This window comes from Ostrea edulis, chromosome 1 (assembly GCF_947568905.1).
Source record: "Ostrea edulis chromosome 1, xbOstEdul1.1, whole genome shotgun sequence".
In the NCBI taxonomy this organism is placed as follows: Eukaryota; Metazoa; Mollusca; class Bivalvia; order Ostreida; family Ostreidae; genus Ostrea; species Ostrea edulis.
Window position 1 is genome coordinate 21,893,185 of NC_079164.1, and position 21,687 is coordinate 21,914,871.

A 21,687-nucleotide genomic window follows, 5' to 3' on the forward strand; every position below is an offset into this window, starting at 1 on the left:
TGTACAGTGATATTGTAACACCGTGATATTGTAACACCGTGCTATTGTAACACCGTAATATTGTAACACCGTGTACAGTGATATTGTAACACCGTGTATAGTAATATTGTAACACCGTGATATTGTAACACTGTGATATTGTAAGACCGTGTACAGTGATATTGTAACACCGTAATATTGTAACACCGTACAGTGATATTGTAACACCGTGTACAGTGATATTGTAACACCGTCTACAGTGATATTGTAACACCGTGTACAGTGATATTGTAACACCGTGTACAGTGATATTGTAACACCGTGTAGTGATATTGTAACGCCGTGATATTGTAACACCGTGATATTGTAACACCGTGATATTGTAACACCATGTATAGTGATATTGTAACATGGTGTATAGTGATATTGTAACATGGTGTACAGTGATATTGTAACACCGTGTACAATGATACTATAACACCGTAATATGGTAACACCGCGTACAGTGGCATTGTAACACCATGATACTGTAACACCGTGATATTGTAACACCGTGTAGAGTGATATTGTAACACCGTGTGCAGTGATATTGTAACACTGTGATATTGTAAGACCGTGTAGTGATATTGTAACGCCGTGATATTGTAACACCATGATATTGTAACACCGTGATATTGTAACGCCGTGATATTGTAAAACCGTGATATTGTAACACCGTGTACAGTGATATTGTAACACCGTGTAGTGATATTGTAACACTGTGATATTGTAACACCGTGATATTGTAACACCGTGTACAGTGATATTGTAACACCGTGTAGTGATATTGTAACACCGTGATATTGTAACACCATGTACAGTGATATTGTAACACCGTGTAGTGATATTGTAACACCATGATATTGTAACACCGTGATATTGTAACACCGTGATATTGTAACGCCGTGTACAGTGATATTGTAACACCGTGTACAGTGATATTGTAACACCGTGTAGTGATATTGTAACATCGTGTACAGTGATATTGTAACACCGTGTACAGTGATATTGTAACACCGTGTAGTGATATTGTAACGCCGTGATATTGTAACACCATGATATTGTAACACCGTGATATTGTAACACCATGATATTGTAACACCGTGTACAGTGATATTGTAACATGGTGTACAGTGATATTGTAACACCGTGTACAGTGATATTGTAACACCATGATATTGTAACACCATTTTCCGTGATATTGTAACACCGTGTACCGTGATATTGTAACACCGTGATATTGTAGCACCATGATATTATAACACTGTGTAAGTGGTATTGTAACACCATGTACAGTGATATTGTAACACCGTGTACCGTGATATTGTAACACCGTGATATTGTAACACCATGATATTGTAACACCGTGTACAGTGGTATTGTAACACCATGTACATTGACCTTTGGTATTATTAATTACATATATTTTTCCTGCTGTTACATTGTGCACACTTATCTATGATACAGTAATATATGTACATATTAAATGTAATACTTTGTACACTTTTCTGTAAATGTGTACACTACATGAACAGTACTGTATGTACACATTCTAAGATATGAAAATGTTACGGGTTTTGTTTTGTCAGACTATACATTAAATCATAGTCATCTTCCTGTATGTATTCATGGCTGGACCAACATGCATATAAATAAAAATTGAAGTTACTAGTAATAGCAAAATTTTGTGTTTTGCTAAACACTTTCTAAAACGTTTTATCATTAAAATGATCAATACCAGTTTTCTCTTCTGATATTCTTTGTAGGGGTATAAGTAGAATTTAAACCTTTACCTGCTACATGTAGGGGTATAAGTAGAATTTAAACCTTTACCCGCTACATGTAGGGGTATAAGTAGAATTTAAACCTTTACCCGCTACATGTAGAGGTATAAGTAGAATTTAAACCTTTACCCGCTACATGTAGGGGTATAAGTAGAATTTAAACCTTTACCCGCTACATGTAGGGGTATAAGTAGAATTTAAACCTTTACCCGCTACATGTAGGGGTATAAGTAGAATTTAAACCTTTACCCGCTACATGTAGAGGTATAAGTAGAATTTAAACCTTTACCCGCTACATGTAGGGGTATAAGTAGAATTTAAACCTTTACCCGCTACATGTAGAGGTATAAGTAGAATTTAAACCTTTACCCGCTACATGTAGAGGTATAAGTAGAATTTAAACCTTTACCCGCTACATGTAGAGGTATAAGTAGAATTTAAACCTTTACCTGCTACATGTAGGGGTATAAGTAGAATTTAAACCTTTACCCGCTACATGTAGGGGTATAAGTAGAATTTAAACCTTTACCCGCTACATGTAGGGGTATAAGTAGAATTTAAACCTTTACCTGCTACATGTAGGGGTATAAGTAGAATTTAAACCTTTACCCGCTACATAATGCTGTATCGCTGATAATGTGTAAACCCTTTTGAGTCCTTCCCTGGCCCCGGGGACCGTCGTTCGAACAAATTTGATTCTTCACTACATAAGGATGCTTGCATGTTAATTTGACAAATTTCACCATTGTAGTTCTTACGAAAACAAATTAAAAGAAAAGAATTAAAAAAAATTGATTGTCTTTGTAGAGCATTACATAATGGGCCAATCTTGGCACCAGTAGTTATGGTTTCATAAACTTGAGTCTACGCGAGGATTCTTTAATCTAATTTAATTTTGATTTAAACATATTTTATTGAGAAACTCAACAGGATTGGGCAACAGGCATAGCCTATGTAGGCCTTCTCCCAAATACAAAGGTCAAGTACAAAGGTATGATTGATAAAAGGGATTCAATACTAGCATAGATCAATCCAGCCCGTTAGATGAATAAAGAAAATAAATAATTTGTAAAAATTAAAAAAAAATTAACTTGTCAAAAGCGCTTAGAAGATTTAATGTAGTTATGAACATAAGAAATAATTGTGCAATTCAAGTTATATGAATACTCAGAACTACCATATAGAATATAGTTCAATTGAAAAGGAACACCAATGTCATGAAATTGCTGCAGAAGAATATCTCTTTGATGATTATATTTTGAACATTCAATGAAATAATGCACATTTCCTTCACATTCATAGCCACACTGCATACAATGTGGATCATCAGTCATGCATGTTTTGGCAATTGGGGGACAGTGGTTCTATTTTAACACCCCCGCCCTATTTTAACGATTTACCAATTACCTCCTTTGGAAAGGGGGAGGGGGTGAACTTCGTTTTTTAAAAAAAATGCAACTGTTTTTACCTTATAGCGTTATTTTGCTGAAAATTGGCCTCGTAGATCTTCGATGAAGTAAGAGATATGAAAAGCTTACAAACAAACGGCGGATGATTTTTTTTTATCAGAAAGCTCACTTTAAATGTGTGCAATATTGGCTCTCATGAATCCATTTAATTAATATGTCTAATAAATTATCAATTGATGACATTCATGCTAACATCTGTTTACTGGATCATATCAACGTTGTGTAATAATTCGCCTGAGCAATCGATACTGCTGGTACAACATTTTACACATTTAATCATCGTATTAGATGAACAAGTGAAATCGTTGTAAATTCCATAACCGGGTCATTCCCTCTAAACATGTAAAGATTGAAAGATTAAAGGACATGTTTTAGAATAGACGTTTTTCTTACAGTTATTTTGGAAGTTATACATTATTCCCGAGCGCTGTATGCATTCTAATTTTAACGTCTTTCTGAAACTTTCCGTGATCTCTAAATTCTTTCCCCAGATCGTCTAACGGCTAATCAATAAACACGGGGTTTATGTTATAAATTCATTTGCTTTCAATTCACCTCCAGTCCTCGCAAATAATGACCATGCTCACGCATTTCCATAAACCTCATTTAATGTGGGTACTACGCTTCCGGTCTAACTTTATTCCGTGTCCGGTTATAATTCTTCTAAATGACAACTGATCTTTCTCCATTTGCATTGCAGGAGAAAAGTCCATTTCAGCAGCGGACTTTTCAAACATGGGATGCAACTCATCGAACGTGACTTTGCCATCAGAACCATTTAAAAGCAAAGATGGAGGAAGCGACCTTAAATCAACAGAAATCATAGACAGTTGGGGCTATTTCGAGAACAAAAAGTCTGATCTGAATAAACTTGGAAGTCATTCTGCTCTTCAAGGAGCGCCAGTAAATGCAGACATTGGTATCTCTGGTAAAAAGGAGATTGGTTTCGAAGTCTTAAAACAAAGAGAACCGCCTTTCAACATTTCTAAATCAAGCCCCAAGGTTAGCAGCACACAGTTAACTCTGCAGGATGTTGGTGATATTGAGTGATACCTGTGCGTGATAGTATAGCATATCTAATTGTCATAAAGTGTGATGGAGAAGAATGATGGCCTCGTCTGTGCTGGCATTCATCCAGAAAATTATCCCGTCATTGTGAGAACTGATTCAAAAGTGCATTTTGTTTTTCTGTTATAGCGGGGTCAGATTTTACTAATATTAGATGTAGATGTCCTTTTGGTGTCAGATATGTTTGTTGTGGAATTGTAATTTACTGTTTCAGTGACAGAAGAAATTAGGTTTATATACTTTTGTTATTTGAAATATTTGTATTAGAAAACCTATTCAGAGGCTCTGAATGTAGCAAAATTACATTATCGTCTTCCCGTATAAAAATGTATTTCTATACAATGCTTTATATTCAATAGAATCGAAATCTTTATTTTATAATATCTTGAACTTGGTTTCAATTTTATTAATGATTATGGTTAGAATTGCATACAAAACTGTCATAGTAGGACATTTTTACAGTACAATAAAAATGTTCATATTTAGAGCTAATATTGCTTTAACAGATATGCCATGAATATAAATGTGAACTGTATAATACCAGTTTATTCACTGTAATCTAATGTTTTGCTCTTAATTGCTAATGTTAACATATGCGTGGGGGAAGGTGTGGCTTAAAAGTTGACGGTAGGGGATTATTAGAATGCGTTGTCAAGAAAGCGTTTACTCAGGGGAATATAAGTACATTAACAAGGTAGAAAGCAAATAAAGCACCCAGCTTCTGATTTCATAGCAATGTCTTATAGTAAAAATTTAGCGACCGTCTTGTTTTTGTTTCTTTTTTCACGTGCATTTTCTTTATCTTTCATCTTTAAAAAATTAACTTCATGTTTGAATGTCTCTTTGTTCTGTAAGAGAAAATTACGAAGAGGTCTTTTAAGAAAATATATTTTTTTACATGTAGCATACTATTGAAAGAAATGCACAAAGTCATAGGTTTACAAAATGTTACACGTAAAATAAAAATCGTGAATTAAAAACATGGGGGGGGGGGGGGGCTTAAAATAAAAATATATAAAGTTGATTCACAAGCTGCATAAACATTACATTATAACTACCTGTCTAGTATAATTTAATCACAATATTAGGTTTCCTCTATATAAAAAAGCAAATATATTGCATTGCATTTGCTGACCGACTGAGACTCGCAGATTGTCTCTGTGGTATGACAATGGCATTTGATCCGTCACAATACTTCTAGTTGTTGACATGAAAGTCTCTATGCGGCTGTCACATTACGACCTATAGCATCGACGTATGATTAGCATCCACAAGTCAAATTACGTAATGCAATGCGACTCTATACAAAACGGTGTTTTTTAAAACACGGAAATAGATTATTTTTACTCTGTCAATAACTATAACGTAACAGAGTTTAAAATAGAATTTTCTATGAAAAATATAACGCATACACTGGCGTTCGTTGAATACAAATATTCTAACAAGTTAAAGCACGTTGAAATACGGCGGTATGAATTTCTATACGCTGAACCAAAATTCTGGGCATCCATAAAATTTCCAACGTATGCCAATGTATTACTAATGAAAGGTGCAGATAACGAACAGTGATCAATCTCACAAGTCATAACTCCTATAAGTAATACAAAATAGATAATTGGGCAAACACGGACTCTGGACACACCAGAGGTGGGATCAGACGCTCAGGAGGAGTAAAGCATCCCCTGTCGACCGGTCACACCCGCCGTGAGCCCCATATCCTGATCAGGTAAACGGAGTTATCCGTGGTCAAAATCAGTGTGCCAAGAACGGCCTAACAATCGGTATGAAACACGTCAGACAGCATTTGACCCAATGATAGGTTATATTGACGAACTAGATCGTTATAACGACCATAGAACTTTATAATAAGTCATTTAAACTGGATGCACGCAACATATAAGTAATGCCACGTACGTAGACGTCCCTCATATGTTGACACACATCGCGGCGCTGGGATTTTGTGTAGCGTATGTATAACTTATGTCTAACCAATTAGTAATGTACAGTCCTTCTAACTACCTTATCAGTAACGTAGCTGTATGGTGCGATTTCCGACAAAGGTGGTGCACGTCTCATGTTCATTTACCTAAAGGTGTTGCATGAAAGATCGATAGAATTATTAAGTTATTCAAATCAGTGGCGGATTTAAGGGTGGTGCAGCCGCCGCCCCCCCCCCCCTAAAATGTTCAACATTAAGGTAAAATTTGCGTCATTTTATTAATTTCACCTTATTGAAAATGATAGAAAATAGTACAAATAACTAAATAGGAGACATATTTCAAGCCCTGTAAAATCCAGGAGCTTCCGGGGGCTTCGCCACAAGGCGGCCCCAAGACCCCCTGCCTCATAAACTGGCGCCCCACGTAACCGCAATTCCTGGATCCGCCCCTGCAAATATATAATAAAACAAATATTGGAAGTTATGTATTGATTCATACGTGTATTGATAAAAATTAGCCAAAATAATTCGAGTTTAAATCAAGCAAATACGATTTATGTGATTTTTAGCGTTAAAATGCAGAGATATCCCCGAATTTCAGAAAAAATGCCTCCATGAAACAAAATGAATTTAGCATGAACATGTTTTTCGAGTTTTCCACTAAAAAAAAAGTGCACTGTCGCTTTGAAATTTCGTTTCACGGGGGCATTTTTTTGTAAATTTGAAAATTCAACTTCACCTGTACGTTAATTTTTCTTAGTAATAATGGTCTACTGCGTAGTTCACTGGTTAGACTTTTATATGTAGAGATGTAAATTGTTTGTTTTATTTAAACGACAGTGTTCGAATCCCTCACGAACACATTTTTTTTTCTCATATTACGTTTTCCATCTAGATTTTTTTTTTCTTAATTGAAACACACCTCTAGTTTTATAAATGTTTCATGTCAAATCTCTGTTTACAACAATATGCCGAGTTTGAAATAAACTTCTAACCTGAAAACTGTTTAGTTTGTGAATAGGACTCGCAACAAACACACAGAATACAGCATGTAAAACTTATACGGTACCAATTTTGATGCACCAGATGCGCATTTCGACAAATAATGTCTCTTCAGTGATGCTCAACCGAAATGTTTGAAATCCGAAATAACAATGAAGTTTTAGAGCTATTACAGCCAAAAACAACGTGCCCAAAAAAGTGGAGTCAAATTCGTCTAAGGATAAGAGCTATGCATGAGGGGGATAATTCTTAATTTTGAAATGAATTTCTAAATTTTATAACAGCATGTACTGTATGTCACTGGCCTCAGTCAGGTCAGACCACTTGACAGTTTTCTTAAGCTGGAATCCGACCTGTGTCGTGACAGAAATCCTTTCGCAGTAGAATTTGTAATTTAAATATTTACATATATGTATCAATAGTGACGCATTGGATATAGACTTCATTAGCTAACTGGGGTTGTGCAAGCAATAGTGGAAGAGTATCAAATACAAAGCTAGCGCGTTTTCTACTACTTTTTCCTCGTAATTTCCCGTGAGAGACGGTCCCGCTGCTATAGTACTACTCAGACGTCAGGCCACGTGGATAAGTTATATTTTTTATTTGATTTGTTACATTTTCCGTTTTGCTGATATGTTTTATACTTCGCTTAATTAAATCGCAGGGATAATTACAATCAACTACGTCCAATTCATGATGTCAGATAATAAATGGATTTCCCTAATGTTCTTTAAATTGGGTTGGTGGGTGTTGTTTGTTTTTTTTTGACACACATAGAAATTACAAATATAGGTCTTCGGTTAATAAGAGTCATATTCTGTTTTTATTAAATTACGGGTGTATATAAACGATGAACGAGTTGGGGTATCTTCTTATTATCGGTGATGCGTGTAAGTAATGAAACTAGCATTATTGTCCCTACCTTACTTACTAATAAGGAAAATTCTTCACAGAATACTTGAATACTAGTACATAAATAGCTTTCCCATAAATTAAACCAATCGTGATTTTTCTAGCAAAGCGAACACATTTTTTTACTGTGCGTGTGTGTACGTATTGCGTTGTATTGTTTATTGACTAAGAACCATACAGTCCATAGGTATAAAGTATATACAACAACTTATACAATGAAATAGTAACAGAACATAATATATCATACTGATGTACATGGACAGGGTAGATACTGAGGATAATCTTATAATAACTGAGATCTAATAGATGAACATTTATATAGGTATTTACCAAGTTTACATAATTCCGTAATATTTCCAGTTGATAATAGCTGGACTAGCGTGAAAGTGGAGAGGTGTTTATAATAAAATTTCTTTACATACTGTTTTCTACAATCATTATAAAAAGGACATACTAATATAAAATAATATTCATCTTCAATATTCTCTGAACATGATTTACATTTTCTTTCGTCTCTTGGAATATTGCTAAATCTACCTTGTTCAATTCACGTAAAGACATCCTCAGCTATAGGTGGAGTGTGGCAATTAATTGACCTATGGATGGCCATCAAAGTGACCTTCACCTCTACTGCCGGGCGCGTGGCGAGGGAACAGCGACTATCCATGTAAAACGTCTATACCTGGAATATTGAAGAGTTATATGATAAAGCTATCAAAGCGATGTATGGTGTAATTGGTAAATGTAGACTGCATAATATGTCTATTGATTGTAATCTTGACATGTTTAACAAAATTGTAAAACCTATACTCTTATATGGTTGTGAAATATGGGGCTTTACTCAGTCACCTTTATTAGAAAAACTTCATTTGAAATATTCTAAACACATGGACTGGTTTACGATTATTGAAAAAAATATTTTTCATTTTTTATGTTAAACATTTAAAATAATAAATCATTTAATGTTGACAGCCAAAATTTTGACCTTCTGAATGCAAGAATAAACGCAATATTTTAGTGTAATGTGTAAACAAAGACTCGAGAAAATGTTTTCAAAACGTTTTTAAAACGTTACGGTAAAACGTTTTTAACAATGTTATGATAATGTTTTAAAAAAAAACCATACAAATTACGTTGTAATAACGTTTTAGAAAATGTTTTCATAACATTTTCATAATGTTTTAAACACGTTTTGATAACTTTGTCGTGCTGCCTGGGAAGCTGTTGTCGCCACGGTGAAACCCTTTTGAACAAATTACAGATGATAAAAATGAGATGATTTCCGTATCATGAAAGCCAATTAACACTGCTTGGCTGGACCCTGGATGAACTTAGATTACAGCAACTATAGCAGATCCTGAGATGTGCATTTTACTTTCAAACTTAGAAGGAGGAAATGGCCGTCCAGCGTGGGAAGATGTGTCATCAGGCAACTCTCATCTAAAGACTCTGTGGACTCAGTGGGATAGGCTTAGAATTTTTGGGAAGTGTTATACAGAATTTGGGAAAAAGAAGATGTTGATGAACAGTGCATCCAGCTGATTGTACCAGTGACAAAAAGGCCAGATTTACTGCATTTTGTGCATGATATGCCATCTTCTGGGCACCTTGGTGTAGACAAGACATTTGAAAGATTAAAGAATGGATTTTACTGGCCTGGGATGAAGGAATATGTCAAAATATATTGTAAAATCTGTCATAAATGTTCAGCAAGGAAATCAAGGAAAAATAACTCAGCTCCACTTGGAAGTTACCTGGTTAGAGAGCCAGCGAATAGAAATAGATATATTTGGACCATTGCCCCTCACAAACTCTGGAAATAATACATATTGACCATGTGTGACTGCTTTACTAAATGGACCGAGGATATTTCTTTGGCAGACCAAACAGCGAGTACCATAGCCAAAGCCTTTGTCAACAATTTCATAAGCCGCTTTGGATGTCCTCTTCAGGTTCACTCAGATAGAGGGAGCAACTTTGAATCTGAAATATTTCAAAACATTTGTACACTTTTGAATATTGACAAATCTAGGACCACTGCACTACGTCCGCAGTCAAATGGAAATATTGAAAGGTTTCATCGACCTCTTGCACCCATGTTAACTATGTACTGTGAAAAAGATCAAAGAAGGTGGGATGAATATCTACAACAAGTCATGATGGCTTATAGATCCTCAGTTCATGCCAGCACAAATCAAACACCAAATAAGATGACATTGGGCAAGGAGACAATTATGCTTTTACAAGCAGTCATTGGACAACCAGATAATGGGGAATGTTGGGAAGATGAAGAAAATTATGTACATAGCCTCAAGGCTAAACTTAAGTTAGTACACGAAGCTGCAAGGAAATGTTTAAAACAGATATAGCAGTACCAGAAAAGAGCATATGATCTAAGAGCCAAGAAGAGGAAACTACAAATTGGTCAACCTGTATGGATTTACGAGCCAGTCAGAACCAAGGGAGTATGCAGTAAACTGACTTCACCTTGGAAGGATCCTTTTGTGGTGACCAAGTGTATCGATGATGTTACATACAAGGTCAAAAGGAGTCGGTCTCAGACTCCTAAGGTGTACCATATTGATCGTCTGGCGAGGTATCATGGCAGGAATGTACCTGGATGGATTCGGCAGTTTGGTAGACAGCAGGCCTTTGAGACAACAGATGAATGTAATTAGTATTAATAGTGGTAATACAAGTGGTAGAAGTTGAGGTCGAACAGAAGACAAATGTGTTAAGAAGATAAAGTCCAAGCTTGGTGATGTTGATGCTACGTGGTTGAGAAGACTGGACTGATCACCCAGGGGTTCTCAATGATAGGTTTTTATTTCCCTTCTTTTATGTTCCATCGAATCATCGATGCCTTTTACAGATTCGTAGCAATATGTACTCAGCAGGGGTTCCATAGTCGTCATTTGTCTAGGGACAAGATGATGTGAGATTGGTCGTGTTTATGATTTTGTTGGGAGGAGTTATCTGTTGAACTGCTGTACCAATACCACCTGCCATATCCATATGTTGTCCATATTGTTTGAATAAAAAAAAACCCCAAAGACACAAGAACTTCCCATACTTTACACCCTGTCCCCAGATGTATACCCAAGGCTGTTTGACGATGACGCGACAGACAAGGATTTCTGGTTGTCGAGTTCAATATATAAAGATACCATCTATTTCATGTCTTATGATGCCTATCCCTACATTTCTTTAGGATGTCATCCATAGCAAAGATTCCTTGCTGGAAATGTAACGAGGTGTTCACTTCGTTACGGAGCCGGAAAAACCACATGACAAGCCGGGACCACAACTGTTTACGAGTGATTTGTCCCTTCTGTCCTGATGAGAAGTTATTTAAAAGATCCACTCCAGAACTTAAGGAGCATGCCACTTCCAAACATCATGATAATGTCCAGAGATTGGGGGGAACTTTCTTCTCAGAAAACAATGGTTATTGGCTATCTTTTTCCAAAGGATTACAGGAGACTAGTCACACCTACCACCTGGACCACTCTGCAAGCCACCAAGGCCAGGGATTATGCGAGAGAATGGTTTGAGAGGGCCAAGATCAGTAAGAAAACACTAGAAAAGTGGGAAAGCAGCTGGAAGGAGAAAAAAGAAAGAGAGCCTGGTCATGATGAAAATGAGTGCAGCAGAGAGCCACGACTCAAAAAGAGAAAACATTACCATCCAGAGGAACCTGAAGTGGATGACAGCATGATCCTCTGTAATGTCAACCATGTAATGAGAGCCATCATTCACTCAGAGGATCATACCCTGTGGCATCAGGTTACGCTAAGGCCCCTGTACTCTGACCCAAAGACAATGGCTGCAGTTTTTAGGAGAGTTCGTGGGTGTGAAGTAACACCATCATTTTTTATCAGTGTCAAATTCCCCGGTTCTAGATTCTCCAGAGTAATAGCTCATGCTATTGGAGTGCATGAGAGGGACATCAGGAGTGTTCAGAGGGGAATTCAACCTCTGTTTGATAGAACAATCAATCAGAATGAGAATCGCAGAGAAGTACTTGAAAAAGAAAAGAAAGATAATGAGAAAGACCAATTGGTGAAGCGGCACAGTGAGAAAGAACACGTGAAGAGCAAGAAGGAGGAATCCAACAAGAAGAAGGAAGGAACAGTAATTGGTGCAAGAAGCAAGGAACAGAAGGAAGAAGCAGTACAGAAAGACATCAGGACCAGTAGTGACAATGCGAGTATGAACCCCTTGAATCAAGAACCGATATTAAAGGAGAACGAACAAAACTCAGAGCAGCCTGTGGAGAGAATAGTTATAAAAGAGAACCAGAATGCATAGCACCACAGGATCAGCCTGAAGAGCAGAGTAATTCAGCAGCATCAGAATCCTTAGACCAGCTTCCCTCGGAGATCTCCCTTTTTGTTCCGGCAGCTGAGTCCACTATTATGGAGACATCAGGATCAGGTGAGAGCAGTGAGAAGAGCATAGCCCTCAAGTTCCTGCGACATGGAGTAATGCCCCTTCTACCACCAGTCAAGAGGGAGTGGACAGGGTTTTAACCTATCAACATTCTGGATGGACCAATACCTTTCACTTGGCCTCCGGAGAAGTGGAAAGCATTCACGCCAGAGCAGAAGTTATACGCATGGGAGATGGCTGTCACTATCATTCACACAAAGACCAACCTGGATTACTCTACAGACAAGAATTGCCTCCTTTCCGGCTACAATTTCTTAGCCCTTCCTGGTACTGCCCATACTTCCAAAAGAGAACACTTGTGAAGTAAATATGAGACTCTATAATTATAAGACCCTTCAGGAAATAGTTATTCATGGACTCAAGCGACCAAGCCAAGAGAAGTTTTTGAGTGTATTAGAAAGTGCTTTCAATTCCAGGGATAAAACTGGTGAGGACATCATGCGAATGATCGATGATTATAATGTGCGACTGAGTCATGAGAGACATTATCATACTGATGTGGACTTTTCTTTAATTCCGGAGAATTATGTATAAATTAAGTTGGGGGGGGGGTGTAATAGACATGTCTTTCTTAACCAATTTTCTTGTGTATTTGGGAAGGGGGTGGCCTTTAGATACATATTTTGTGCATTAGATATATAGTTGCACAACAGAATGTGAAATTCCCATTTAAAGGGGACACTGTACATTTACTGTATATAGTGGAAAGCCATAATGCCATTGTTGAATTGTCATGGTTTATTATTGTTCTTTGACTGCGTTGGTTCAGAGATTGGGTTTTTTATTGTTGTATATAAACATGAGGTCCAGCTGTATTTTATTTTCCACATGTTTTCTATGAATGAAATGCATCCTACAGTTCACAATCAATGACTATTAATTAGTACACTTACCTGTGTGAAATATTCCATAGATTGCTTGGTCTATCCTCAGTTTAATTCATATATCCAACACATGCTTATCTTAGGTGCACACAGAGTTAAGTACACAGAGGCTGCCATTGTATGACATCATCAACAGTGAAGTTGGCGCATTAATTCAAAGTTATACAAACTTACCTTATGACTACCATGTGTTGTTGTTTCATTTAAAATTCACATAGATGATAAGATTTAGTCAATATGATTCAGTCTTTAATTGTTGTTATCATTACAGTCCCATTTTATTGTTACTTAATTTGGAACTATTTTGTGCATGCCCAAGGATACATTTTCTTCCTTGTTGGTAGTAAAGTCACGAAATATAGTGCAGTGAATTCAGCATCTATTTCAATCAATTGATTAGGCAAGTTATTCAATTATTTTTATTGAATCAATTAATATTACTTGCATATCATTTTTGTATAAAGATGACAGTGTTTATTGCATGATTTAAGATAAGTTTTTCTGTCAGGAATTGTCAGAAAAATCGAATAATTTGATTGGCTAATTCCTAGCTGCTGAAACTATATAAGAGAGGATGAAGTTCATTTTAGTTAGATAGCTGTCTCAAGCACATCAGTGTCAGGACAAATTTTGAGAGAAACTTAGGTACAAAAATGAATTTGACAAAAGATCATAATCATTATAAAGAAACTTTTCAATATTTCTTTCCTATTTAATGTTTGGATAAATTATAATTACTTGACAACTGAAGAATCCTGACAAATAAATTCCTGAAAACTGTAGAATCCTGACAATTGAAATCCTGACAACTCCAGAATCCTGACATCTTATTTTCTTACAATTTAATTCCTGACAATCCAAAGTTATTGAACATTATTATCATAGTAATAATTAATTCCTGACAGCAAGTATCCTATGTGTAGATTCTCTTTGCCAGAGTTATTCCCCTTTTATTCCCCTCTACTACACAATGCTATTCTCATACTTCTGAAACCTTGAGCTATCTCCCACCACTCATAAGACCCTGTGAAAGGTTATGAATATATACGGGTTGTGATTCCCATGTGACATTGTTTAATGATGGACCAACGCAGTTTTGTTTATCTTTATGCATTGTTGATGTGAAGAAAATAAACATTTGATCTGTAAAGAAGTTGTGATTATACGTGATGACGATTACTAGAGGCCAGCCTGTTACAATATAACAATTTTATAGAATTGTAGGATAGAATTATTCAAGTGTTAAAACTGCAGTCCTGCACATACACTCGGGTGCGTTTCTCTCTGATTTGTGAATTTTATTTAATTTTGTTAATATTCTTTTACAAATAAAATGAAAAAGCAACTATTCTTGAATATTTCAAACTCATTTCTAGAATGCAACTGGAAATCCTATAAATATTCATCTAAAGCTGAATATAAGAGATTCACTAATTTCCTCCCTATTTTATCTCCTTGTGAAATGCTAATACCTTGATACTTGAGGAGTCGTTTTTGGAACATAAATTACGCACCTGTTCTCCGATACAGTTTAAAGTCTTCAATGAACTCAGTATAACATCTTATAAATACCATTTATAATAAACATTTTTGGGTCACTCTGGTGACCTATTGCTATGGTCTTCGTCAGTCGTCGTCCCTTCAGAAAATGTAAATTTAATGACCCACCATCCCAATGGGCCTTAATGTTGGGGTAAAAACTGTAAAATTTATGCAGTTCTTTAAAAATCTTCTCTACTCCTAGACATATAGCAGACTAACTGAATATATAGTAACTATGAGCCAGAAAGTCTCTACCAAAATTGTAAATTTCATGACCCACGGGGAAGGGGTTCCTGTGTTAGGGCGTGACCATATTAGTTATATAGTGACAATTCCATCAAAAATATTTTCTACTACTAGGCAAATAACAGACAAACTGAGCATATAGTAATGATGGGCAAGGAAACCTCCAACAAAATTGTAAATTTCATGATCTAACAAAATTGTTTATTTTGTAAACCAGGTTGCAGGGTTTCAAGATGGGGGGTGGGGGTGGGGGCTGGGGGTAAAATGGTCAAAGAGAGTTAATGTTTATAATGCTCAAAACCTTATGTCTAGTTCTTTTGATGTTATATGAAAACTAAATAAATAAAAAAAATGAAAGATGTGGTGATCAAGATGCTGCCTACCCGAGTAATACTTTTGGGGAAAGACTTTGCTGGAGGTGGGTGATGGTGTCTGAAATTCCGTCAATTAATCTGCTAAAATATATTGAGGTATTGAACACTGAATGCTTTTGTAAAGAGGTTACATAATGCAGTCTACCAAATGTTTCAATTGTAAAGGCTTTGGGGGATTGTGCATATAAGAGCCTTTCAGACAGGTCCATGCCACAGGTGTTTGTTGACAGGACTTCCGGTACCCCCCCCCCCTTCTTGTATTTTTAAATGTTCAATTCCTTGGGTATTCCGGACGTATTTTTGATAAAATATGTAACTTCAGAGTTTATATATTTCAATGGAATACACAAATCTCGCATAGAAACCGTTTTTAAAAATGTCATGTCACCGATCATAATATATTATGTCTTATGATCGCAATTGAATTATTGCGCACAAATGAATCAATGATATCTTCAAATACCGTTTATGGCAGTTTGGTAATCTCGGTTGAGATTCGGCTCGGCTGAATATTTGGACTGACGCCTGCGGTGAAGGCATCAGTCCAAATATTCAGCCGAGCCGAATCTCAACCGAGATTAGGTAATTTGGCACTCTATAACTTTCACATACTGCACATGATTGTGGGTCGTCCACTTGTTCATTTATATCAAATAAGTGTCAGGATGGATGGAAATTTACATATTGTTTCAGTTTAAAAAAAATCTTTTCATTGATATTACGTGCACAGGCAATTGCATCGCTTGGGGGTCGAATTTACTATATAAAGAGTACTCTTTATACAGTAAATTCGACACCAAGCGATGCAATTGCCTGTGATTACGTGTAGATTATAATATTTAGATATTATTTAGATTTATTAACTGGGCACATAGGGTATTCAAGTCTGTTTAAAAATACACATTCTCCATGTAGCCTATAGACGGGAACATTGCGATACTTGGTTTTAATGTTGGTCCAGATGACTTACAAGAGTTGTCAGACGACATGGCTAGCGGGGAAGCGCGACTCTCATTAACCTATTCCCATTGGTTTACGTTTTTGATTGATTGAATATTGTTTAACGTCCCTCTCGAGAATATTTCACTAATATGGAGACATCACCATTGCTGGTGAAGGGCTGTAAAATTTAAACTTATGCTCGGCGCTTATGGCCTTTGAGTTGGGATCTTTATTGTGCCACACATGCTGTGACACGGGACCCCGGTTTTTGCGGTTTCATCCAAAGGACCGCCCCATTTCGTCGCCTCTTACGACAAGAAAGGAATACTGAGGACCTATTTGTTAGACCATGCTTTATTCAATATCTCTAAAAACACTGTATCAGACTTCCAATATGAAGAGCTCCCTCAGGGGGAGATAAACAATATGAAGAGCTCCCTTAGGGGGAGATAAAGTATCCATTACAAGAGTTACTTCTCTTTCCATAATATGTTGTACGGTGTGACCGTTGAGACGAGCGAAGCCCATTAACATCTTGCAACACGACTTTTATCCACCTCTTCATTTAACGCGGGAAATATAACGCGCTTGGTATAAACAGTTACAAATTGTGACGTCACATTAGCTGCAATGTTTTTTCTTCTTCTCTCAAACCAAGCAAAAACAAAATGTTTGAAGCTATGAGAAAGCTTGTCTGGAATTTAAAAACGTTTATGGTACTTTCTAAACAATCTAATTATTTTAATTACGGGTTCGTCAATGAAGTATACCGCAGTGACGGCAACATTTTTGCAGAAGCATTATGGGTAATACTCATCTTTTTTTAGCTGAAGAAGAGCAAATCACGTGACTCATATGTGTAATCATTGGAGCGAGCTCGTCGCGTCGCTACGCGACGCGAGCTTCGCTCGCTATAACATACATGTAAACTAACATTAATTATACTTTCCTTTTCTTAAGGCTTATTTGAACCTAACCATAATGAAATAAAAGTTCAGAATTAAAGTTTGTCTAGTTTTAGAATTAACAGTAACATTGTCACTTTAAAGTACAAAGTCTGGCAACATTTGTCCTCTTTGTAGAATCTCCAAGACACACAAACCATCTGCCCCTGCCTTTGTTAAGCAGTATGCCAACTGTTTCTGTCCGACTTGCGCGACTGATTCTGCCAAAGCTGCAATATCAATTTGAAGTCTCTTGTCTTCCACAAGTTTAGTAGAATGCACAGAATCTATGACACTTTTATTGTCCACAAATGCATAAATATCGATGGATTTTCTGTGGAGTCCTAAAATTTCCTCCAACATGTGTCGATAGTAAAAACATGCCTCCAGTCCTTCCTGTAGGCTAAGCGCCTCTGCAGCTAGAGTGGAGCGGACGACTCTTCGTATCTTTTTAGCCTGCCAAAAAGGGGGCAGCATTTTCCTTGTTTGTCCATAATCCAGATTATGACTCCTTGGGTACTTCCTACTCCTTCATTAAGATTTCCTAGAGATGCATCAGTAAACGTCATAATCTTCAACGAGGTGAGGTCTAATGTTGGGAATTTCAAAACACTTTTAAAGTATTTAAGCCTGTTAATGGTTTTTGCTGCTCTGGTTAAATCTGCTACAGTTGCAGTTCTCAGCTTAGTACTCATGTCTATCATTTCGAATGCAAGGTCTGGTCTTGATCCCTGCACTGCCCAGTTGATCTGTCCTATAATATGTCTGTATGCTGTCTGTTCTTCACCACTCAGCTGACATTTCCTCTGAATTGCTCTCCGAGGGTCAATCTCTAAACTTTGTAATTTTTCCATGTAAATGGTGTGATCCAATACTATTCCCTCTTGATCTTGCTTTACATAGAAGCCAATGTACTGAAATTTGCATTCAGCTACTTTTCCTGCAGAAGATCTCTCTCGAATCTTGCAAATCTGTCTCTCAAAAACTTCATCCCCAGCATGGAGAAAATCATCAACATGAGAGCAGATAATCCCATGAAGCTTCCTGTCTTTTCTATAACAGAATAGAGATGGGTCCACACTGCATCGCTCAAAACCAAGTTTATCAAGTTCTTCTTTGACGCTCAAATAAAACTGTCTTGCACCATCTTTTAGTCCATATAAGCAGTGTTTCAGCTTCCATATTGTTCCAGCAGGTGTGATGCTTTCCTTTGGAGGTTGAAGATAAACATCTCTGTCAAGTGTTTTTCCTTGCAAGAAGGCTGATTTTATGTCTGTGGTTTTGACATCCCATAATTTACTTGCTGTTATTGTCAAAAATATCTTGAGACCACCTTTTCCGACTGTAGGACTGTCTCTAGGGATACAAAATTCTTCCTCAAATCCACGTGCATCAAGTTTTGCTCTTACTTGTCCTTCCTTTGAAGTGATGACCCATCTTGTTGATAATCTATTCTGTCCTTCATCTTCAACTTCAGTGTACTGTCAAAGGTTTTGAGTTTTTCTAGTTCATTTTGTTTTGCTAGGGCTATATTGTCACAACTTGTATTTTCATATGTTGTAGAATGCACACTTTCATCATTTTGGTTGATTCTTTCCCAAGAGAATCTGCCCAGGTCTATGCCTTTTTCTTCTTTGCTCTCAAAATCTTGCACATTATACCAATTTCTGTTATTTCCTTTTGCTTTACCTGCTCTGCCAAGGATTGTAGCTTTTATCCAGTTATCATCTTCTGAACCCATCTTGTATTGAATGCTGTCATGTGCTTTCAGTGCAATATTGCTTTGAATTAGTGAAACTGGACTGTGATTTATTTTGCTTTCCATCAGGTATTCAGAGACTGCACTCTTTGCTTTTCTTGGTTGTTGTGTCTTCTCTATATTTTCAGAATCTACAACTTTCTCTTCTGTTTGTATACAATTTTCTGATAGTTTTTGTAGTCTGTTGGGCGACACTCGGAGAAAAACTCCACCATGACGTATAAAAACAACCTTGCCATCTTGAAACACAACTTTACCTGGTCCAAGCCATCTATCTCTGCCCTCACGTTTGTAGTATACCATATCTCCATTTTCATAAAATTGTTCAGCTGCTCTCACTTTGTTCAACAATGCTCGCCTAATTCTTTCATCAGCTTCTGCCTCTATATAAGCTCGTCTGGTGCTGTGCAACAAATTAAGGTGTTTAGCAAATGTCTCGCTCAATGTACAACCCTCAAGTGCTGGTAATTTGTCTGTCATGATGTTGGGGAGGTTGGGATTCCACCCAAACACAAGCTGGTGACTACTAAAACCATTCCACATCTGCATTACATTCCTTGCCATGTTTGCCCAGCATAACAGACTCTGCTCACTCACATCCCTGTAGTCATGCTCTAGTTTTGTTAACATCATGTCAGTTACAGAGTGCACTCTTTCACACAATCCATTTTCACCTGCAGATGTATGCACCTTTACATTCAAAATGGATGCCACTTCTCGAGTTTCTTCCGAGTTGAACTCCCCTCCATTATCTGTCATAATTGCCCCCATGACACCAAATATTACTATCCAATGAGACATGATTTTATCGATGACATCAGTTGCCTTTTTCCTCTGGATAAAAACAGACACTGTATATCTGGACCACATGTCAATCATGTGCAAAATTCACTTTCCTCTCCAGTACTTCAGGTCCATAGCCACCTTTTCATTAAAGTGGGATGCCATTGGAAATGAAACAACAGGCTGTGGTGGTGTTCTAGCATAGGTCTTGCATACATCACACTTCTGCTCAATATTTTCAATATCCTGGCCAAAGTTGTCTCGCCAAGCTCCTGCATCCTTCAAAAGTGATACCAGTCGTTTCTTTGGTGGGTGGGCAAATTGTCGGTGCAATTTTAGAAGAGTTAAATACCTTTTCTTAGGGTCTATCTCATCGATCCTGACTGAGCAAACTTCCTCAACTGGTATCATTTCTGCCTTATCTATGGGAACACAATAATGTCCAGAAGAGGTCAAATTAAGGTTTATTGTTTTTCCTAGGATCTCTGCTGTGTCATCTTCTAAGTTCAGCTTCACGCCAGCAGTTTTCATAGCTGTTCTTGACAACAGTAATGGAATGTCTGAATTAACAACATCAGTTGTTATCGTAACATCTTTCCCGGCTATACGAGCTGGAATTGCATATTCTCCCTCAGACTTAAGACGAGTTCCCCCTCCAAACTTGAAGAATCTTCTGCCCTCCATTTTCTTAATCCTATTCTTGTCTAGTTCATCAAGAGAATCGATGTACGTGTTGATCCATGTACTTCCACACACTGTACTGCTGCAGGCACTGTCTAGAACTGCACAGTTCCTGGCATCCATCCCCAAGTGCCTTATCTCTTTTGGTTGGTTTCCTGTAAACAGAACAAATTCTTCTTCAGCTGAACATGTGTTTACTTTCGCCATGTTTTCCCAACTGTGAGGACAAGCTGCCATCATGTCTAAATGACCCACAAGATTTGCATGTCAATACATTTCCATCTGGTCCTGATGGATTCATGCTCTTTTTAATGCCTGAACTGCCTATACGCGATAGCCCACCTTGCTGACGGTATGAACCTCTACTCTGAAATCCTCTCCCCCCGCGTCTGCTCATTTCTTCCACCTCCTCTGTTAAATTTGTAACCCTTCATTGGCATTCTCGCATATCCAGCTGCCATCAGTGCTTCCTCATTCTCTGCCAGGAATGCCGGTTCAAGTTTAATGGATACTGATGTAGTGGGTGCATTTCCACAAGTTTCACCTTTGAATTTTTTCAGGAATTTCTTAGTTCTTCATAAAGAGTTTCTTTATTCTCAAAATTCATTCCACTTAATACAACCATTCTTTCCTCTTTGCTTATCAGTGATCTTCTGAGTAACTTGAAGGCTAAAATCTCAGAGGGTAACTTCATGTTTTTCTGTATTTGGCATCAAAAATGGATATGTATTCATTAATAGGCTGTCCATCAGACATTTTAAAATCTTCAAATTTCTCTAAGCTATCTGCTAAGTCATCTTTCGCTAAATGTTTGTCCAAAAATTCAATCAAGGTATTCAAACCTGTTTCTTCCTTGAGATCCTCCAAGTTCAGCTGATCAAACACTTT

The 21,687-nt window shown here is 37.1% G+C and overlaps 1 protein-coding gene across 1 annotated transcript in view; it reads left to right on the forward strand.

Moving 5' to 3' along the window:
- Positions 1 to 5,101, forward strand: part of LOC125663699 (potassium voltage-gated channel protein Shaw-like) — a 47,179-nt gene extending 42,078 nt beyond the window's left edge. Inside the window, exon 3 of the mRNA XM_056153059.1 lies at positions 3,972 to 5,101. Coding sequence (XP_056009034.1) covers positions 3,972 to 4,053 — 82 coding nt within the window. The 3' untranslated portion in view covers positions 4,054 to 5,101. The remainder of the gene's footprint in view (positions 1 to 3,971) is intronic.
- The last annotated feature ends 16,586 nt before the right edge of the window (positions 5,102 to 21,687 follow it).